The sequence below is a fragment of the Berghia stephanieae genome, chromosome 6 (assembly GCF_034508935.2).
Source record: "Berghia stephanieae isolate SIO BIC M18660-M18661 chromosome 6, UCSD_Bste_1.3, whole genome shotgun sequence".
NCBI lineage: Eukaryota > Metazoa > Mollusca > Gastropoda > Nudibranchia > Aeolidiidae > Berghia > Berghia stephanieae.
Window position 1 is genome coordinate 40,783,583 of NC_088365.1, and position 7,500 is coordinate 40,791,082.

Sequence of the window (7,500 nt, forward strand, 5' to 3'; positions counted from 1 at the left end):
GGGTCATTAGAAAATATAAAGTGAGGAGCGTTTTCTTTATGGAATGGTTATAATAACATACACTTAGGAACGGCTGAACATTTTCTTTACTATTAAAGGTAGAGTACTATGTATTATACACGACTCATGTTTGATTCTTGTTTACTGAATGAACTGTCATTGTTATATTTTTCTGTAGGTACTTTACTTGCACTCTTTCATACAGCATATTTAATTTGATCTTCTTCGTATAACTTTGATTTCTGTCTAATTCGTTACTACATTTGGATCGTCACCCTCTCGACACATACTTTGGCGGCTGGCCATGTCTGAATAAATAGGACTGTCCGAGATTGGTCGGTTACTTAACCGTTTTTGTTATAAAGGGATTTGCCGGTCGAATGAGTAAAATGTGTATAGGACATTGCACACATTGGTGGTATGGTTAATGGAACGTGTAACGCGATGATTCTATACAGAAAACGTACCTAAAGTGTTGCCGCTAACAAAAAATGGCCACTATCAAATTCCGATTCGTTGTGTTCGATATGACGATAATATAAGAATCTGGATGCAGCTGTGGCCAAATGCATGACATTAACCAGTTTACTGCCTTATCCTGGACTCTCTCTCTCTCTCTCTCTCTCTCTCTCTCTCTCTCATTCATATATATATATATATATATATATATATATATATAATACAAATAACGATTTACTCCAACTATTTATTCGTATATTTTATTTATATATTGACCGTTCCTTTAGTATTAAAGGTCGAGAACTTTTATTTCGTATTTATGTTTTGTTTTATACCCCCCCCCCTTCTCTCTCTCTCTCTCTCTCTCTCTCTTTCTCTCTCTCTCTCCCTCTCTCTCTCTCTCTCTCTCTCTCTCTCTCTCTCTATATATATATATATATATATATATATATATATATATATATATACCCTTCGCAAATATATTAAGTTCTCCACGAGGAGCCGTCGCCTTATATCTATAAAAACAAAGACAAAACGTCACCTTAATTATTTTTGCCACTTGGTGTTCGAATTTTTAACGCACAACTGTGGTTTAAATTAAATACTATCTTTTAAATATACACTCACAAGTTCGGACTAAAGGCCAGAGGTATGGCCTATCTCATTTTATTAAATTGATATATAAGGTGTTGCTATTGGTTCTTGGTTGTATATTTTTACATGTTTGTACATTTGCATATATACATATATATATATATATTATATATATATATATATATATATATATATATATATATATATATAGTGTAAATTTTCACTCACATTTTTTTGGCCGAGACGACTCGTTTCTGTGTTTTTTACACTTCTTCAGTCGGCGTAATCCCCGTAATCGGATTACGCGACTGAAGAAGTGTAAAAAACACAGAAACGAGTCGTCTCGGTGAAAAAAAATGTGAGTGAAAATTTACATTATATATTAGCTCTAACCACCATTATCGAGCATATATATATATATATATATATATATATATATATTATATATATATATATATATTATATATATGTATACATTGTCGCCATAGATTCTGAACTTTGTGTTTATACATTTTTATGCATGCCACGTCTGTAAACGAATATCCATTTTTTTGGATTAATAAAGTATATATTATTATTATTATTATTATTATTATTATTATTATTATTATTATTATTATTATTATTATTATTATTATTATTATTATTATTATTATTATTATATCGTATCTATCTATCCATCCATCTATCTATCTTGATATATATTATATATATATATATATATATATATATATATATATATATATATATATATATCGTATCTATCTATCCATCTATCTATCTATCTTGATATATATATATATATATATATATATATATATATTATATATATATATATATATATATACAATGTCGCCATAAATTCTTGACTTTATATCGATACATTTTTATACATGCCACGTCTGTAAACGAATTTCCATTTTTTGGACAAACTCGTATATATATATATATATATATATATATATATATATATATATATATATATATATATATCTTTCATTCTATCTATCTATCTATCTATCTATCTATCTATCTATCTATCTATCTATCTATCTATCTATCTTTTTATTTTTTTTTAACCTCAGGAATAGGAGACAACCAATGTTTGTCGTTGCTTTGCCCATTTAAATTTATCTCCGTCCTTTAAATACGACAATGAACAGGTATAGGTATATTGACCTTAATAAAAAAAAAGGGGGAAAAAACGAAAAAAAACAAACCAAAAAACCCCCATGAATTAAAAAGTCAAAAAAACAAAACTGAAAAAACCCCCCCCCAGAATTATATAAATATATCAGTAAATAAATAGATAAATAAATAAATAAAAATATGTTTTAAAATGAAACAGAAAATGACTTGATTTTATATGACTTAATAACCCTGTACACTCTAAGATAGGGCGCTATAGATAGTAATCATTGCTATCTACATATTCTGATTACGGGTCATCGCATGGGTCATAAATCTCCTCATTGATAATAATCTCATTGGCATTATATAATAAAATGATGAGACTCTCAGAAGTTAAAATGCTAATAATAATAATAAAAAGAATAATAAAAATAATAATAATAATAATAATAATAATAATAATAATAATAATAATAATAATAATAATAATAATAATAATAATAATAATAATAATGATAAAGATAATAATAATATGATAAAAATGATAACATATAACTATAATTACTTACTTGGACCTGTGTTTCTGAAGGTTGGTATATTGATTATACAATTTGTATACACAGAGTTATGAAAAAATTATCAGTTACATTAAAGCAATAAACCAATCTTATTTTATTAAAAACAAAAACAAAAAAAAACAAAACTTTTCTAACGGAAAAACGGGTCAATAGGTGGGAAACCTTCCCATTGTATAACGGAACACTCGCTTTCAGCTTAAGGCTTATTTACCTGTTCAAATTGTCTGCCCATTGTATCCATACCTCCTGCTAATAACCTTTTCCAAACAAGACTCCAACGTGCATATGCCCTGAGGTTCTTGTCTCGTTCAAGAGTAGCTAAAATTGCAATTACTGTTCTAAGCTCTCCGGTAATTCTCCGTTATTCTTTCTCACCAAAGCATCTGAATATCATTGGCTATCTTAAACAGGAACATTCTTCTGATTGGCTATTCCCATAATCCCAACGCTTCATCTTATTTCAAAAAATCAAATTCATCTCTGAATCGAATCACACACACGCTAAGAAGCCCAAGAAAGAAGAGCTATCCTCCAATTTCAAACTTGTAAAAGTTTTTTCTTCCCTCGGCTGGAGGTAAAATGAATTATTGGTTAACATTCAAAGTGGAACGAGATATTGCTGTGTATTCAATTTAATCTATTATTAATATTATAGTTTGTGTATATATTTTAATTGTGCTATTCTATGGATGTTCGTAAGTTGGAATACCTGTACAAAACTATATCTATATGTATCTTATACTATAGTTAACATTTGTTTATGATCTATGCTATTATTTAATTTTTATTCAATATGTATATTGCTTGAATGTCTGTACCCTACCGCCATCTGTCTATCTTTTTATTTTTTTTAACCTCAGGAATAGGAGACAACCAATGTTTGTCGTTGCTTTGCCAATTTAGATTTATCTCCGTCGTTTAAATACGACAATGAACAGGTATAGGTATATTGACCTTAATAAAAAAAGGGGAAAAAAAGAAAAAAAAAACGAAAAAAAAAACAAACCAAAAAACCCCCATAAATTAAAAAGTCAAAAAAAAAACCTAAAAAAACCCCCAGAATTATATAAATATATCAGTAAATAAATATATAAATAAATAAATAAAAATATGTTTTAAAATGAAACAGAAAATGACTTGATTTTATATGACTTAATAACCCTGTACACTCTAAGATAGGGCGCTATAGATAGTAATCATTGCTATCTACATATTCTGATTACGGGTCATCGCATGGGTCATAAAACTCCTCATTGATAATAATCTCATTGGCATTATATAATAAAATGATGAGACTCTCAGAAGTTAAAATGCTAATAATAATAATAAAATGATAATAATAATAATAATAATAATAATAATAATAATAATAATAATAATAATAATAATAATAATAATAATAAGAATAATAATAAATAATAATAATAATAATAATAATGATAAAGATAATAATAATATGATAAAAATGATAATAGACGTCTATATAACTATAATTAATTACTTGGACCTGTGTTTCTGAAGGTTGGTATATTGATTATACAATTTGTATACACAAAGTTATGAAAAAATTATCAGTTACATTAAAGCAATAAACCAATCTTATTTTATTAAAAACAAAAACAAAAAAACAAAAACAAACAAAAAACAGACAAAAAAGATTTTAAAAATATAAAAAAACCTGTGATGAACATGGAAACGTTATATCCGATATTACTGTGACGAACGATTTTCTTTCACTGCGTGATGTCTTTATCATTCGTCAGCGTCTCATTCAAAACCACTTCAAACTTTGTGGAGATATATATTTGCCAAGGCAGATTAACACCTCCAGTTAAGATACTCAAAACATGGACAGTCTTTTCTCCAATAAATCTCTAAACTTTTCTAACGGAAAAACGGGTCAATAGGTGGGAAACCTTCCCATTGTATAACGGAACACTCGCTTTCAGCTTAAGGCTTATTTACCTGTTCAAATTGTCTGCCCATTGTATCCATACCTCCTGCTAATAACCTTTTCCAAACAAGACTCCAACGTGCATATGCCCTGAGGTTCTTGTCTCGTTCAAGAGTAGCTAAAATTGCAATTACTGTTCTAAGCTCTCCGGTAATTCTCCGTTATTCTTTCTTACCAAAGCATCTGAATATCATTGGCTATCTTAAACAGGAACATTCTTCTGATTGGCTATTCCCATAATCCCAACGCATCATCTTATTTCACAAAATCAAATTCATCTCTGAATCGAATCACACACACGCTAAGAAGCCCAAGAAAGAAGAGCTATCCCTCCAATTTCAAACTTGTAAAAGTTTTTTCTTCCCTCGGCTGGAGGTAAAATGAATTATTGGTTAACATTCAAAGTGGAACGAGATATTGCTGTGAATTCAATTTAATCTATTATTAATATTATAGTTTGTGTATATATTTTAATTGTGCTATTCTATGGATGTTCGTAAGTTGGAATACCTGTACAAAACTATATCTATATGTCTCTTATACTATAGTTAACATTTTTTTATGATCTATGCTATTATTTAATTTATATTCAATATGTATATTGCTTGAATGTCTGTACCCTACCGCCAATCGCCGACCACACATCATAACCTCAATTATGATTAATAAAAATAAATAAAGAAATACCAGGAACACAACCCTGTTAAATTCTCATCATGTAAGATAGCTCGACTGTCAGTTGATGTTTGATACAGATGTAATAACTACCATTATCATGGAGTTACTGCTTCTCCTTGCCTTTGTCGCCAAATAAAGGCTATTATGATGTGTCGCTCAAGGACGATCCGGTGGCGAAAAACAAACTCGATTGGCTGTAAGACCTTGTTGTTTTAACTCTTAATTGAAGGTCCTTATCCTTTAAGCACCAGCCCGTGCCGAATCCCTGCATCCCTGTCCTTGCATAGTGGTAAACCCCTGATGTCAGCCCATAACTACAACACACTGTTGTGAAGTCCAGAAAACCCTGCAAGCAGGAGCCAACCCTGGAACTAGCTGATACATTTGCCTCAATCAAGCAAGCCGGCAGGATAAAGATAAGCCAAACGGGCTTATACCATTTTCAAATGTATTTTCCACAGACAAAGATGATTAGAAACTAACTCAATCAATCAATCATAAATGAATCAATAAATAAATCAATAGATAAATAAATAATAAATTAGATCCACCCAATTAGAGATATTCTTCCTGATATTAAATAAATACTTATTCTTTCTATCTTTTCCTGTAACAATCTAATTAAACTTTATGTATAGAATTGTTATTATTGTATTGGGCGTTACTATTGTCTTGACTCACTTGTTATTAATACAATTAAGTTATAAGGGACTCTAAGGCAATTCTTAATCACCCCTAGATTAAACCTGAGTTGTTTGTGGTATCGGTTGAGTGGCGCAGGTGGTAACGAGAGCCATAGCGCGCATACTAGTTCGAATCCAGACCATTGAGCTATCGGTTGGACTCGATCCCACAAAAATAACACACAACCCGCCACAATTACAATGTCGTTCAATTTGGTGGCATCCGCTTTTATAATAATTAAAAAAAAAAAGTAAAGACATCATAAATATATGTGAATGCACAACTAGATACATTTATCTAGATGCACAATCGACAGGCGGAATCGGATTCAACGACCTTTTTTTTCTTTTTTCTTTTTAAAAATTATTATTATTATTATTATTATTATTATTATTATTATTATTATTATTATTATTATTATTATTATTATTATTATTATTATTATTAGTATTATTATCTATCTATCTATCTGTACATCGAAATTGGACTAGTGTACTCGATCATGTCTCGTCTTACATGTTGCTGTTGGCTTAGGCTTCCTTTTAAAACGCTATGTGCACATTTTGTGGCCATCGAGTTGAAGCAAAAGATTGTTTCTTTCACTCACCCTTTTCTTCCTTAGCTTCAATTTTGTCTCAGCAGATCTGTTGAGGACGTCTGTCATTTTAGCCCTGGTAGCCACCTGTCTTTCCAAGGCCTCCACACGAGTCTCCACGTAAAATGCACCTAGGCCAAAGGGAACGATAAAGGTGTGACGTCGAAGATCACAATTAAATCAGGCATAATAATAGAAACATGATTAAGATTAAGAGAGCTAGAAGAGACTCACAGAGTCAAGCTTTATAGATCACGAACTTTAGAATTTAATTTATGGCGAGAGAGAGCGCCATTTGACGACAACGGTGATGATGATGATGATGATGATGATGATGATGATGATGATGATGATGATGATAATAATAATGATACTATGATAGTAATAAAAAATAGTTCTTTGGATAACAACAATGATAATAATGGTGATAAAGATAATTATAACAATAATGATAATAATGATACTACTACTACTACTACTACTACTACTACTACTACTACTACTACTACTACTACTACTACTACTACTACTACTACCACTACCACTACCACTACCACTACTACTACTACTACTACTACTACTACTACTACTACTACTACTACTACTATACTACTACTACTACTAATAATAATAATAATAATAATAATAATAATAATAATACGAAGAAGAAGAAGAAGAAGAAGAAGAAGAAGAAGAAGAAGAAGAAGAAGAAGAAGAAGAAGAAGAAGAAGAAGAAGAAGAAGAAGAAGAAGAAGAAGAAGAGAAGAAGAAGAAGAAGAAGAAGAAGAAGAAGAAGAATAACAATAATAATAATATAATAATAATGT

At 29.9% G+C, this 7,500-nt stretch overlaps 1 protein-coding gene across 3 annotated transcripts in view; it reads right to left on the reverse strand.

Moving 5' to 3' along the window:
• Positions 1 to 7,500, reverse strand: part of LOC144975686 (uncharacterized) — a 42,834-nt gene that overhangs the window by 10,575 nt on the left and 24,759 nt on the right. For all 3 annotated transcript variants that reach the window (XM_078919878.1, XM_078919877.1, XM_078919879.1), the window contains one exon: positions 6,686 to 6,804. In XM_078919878.1, the coding sequence (XP_078776004.1) occupies positions 6,686 to 6,804 (119 nt within the window). The remainder of the gene's footprint in view (positions 1 to 6,685; positions 6,805 to 7,500) is intronic.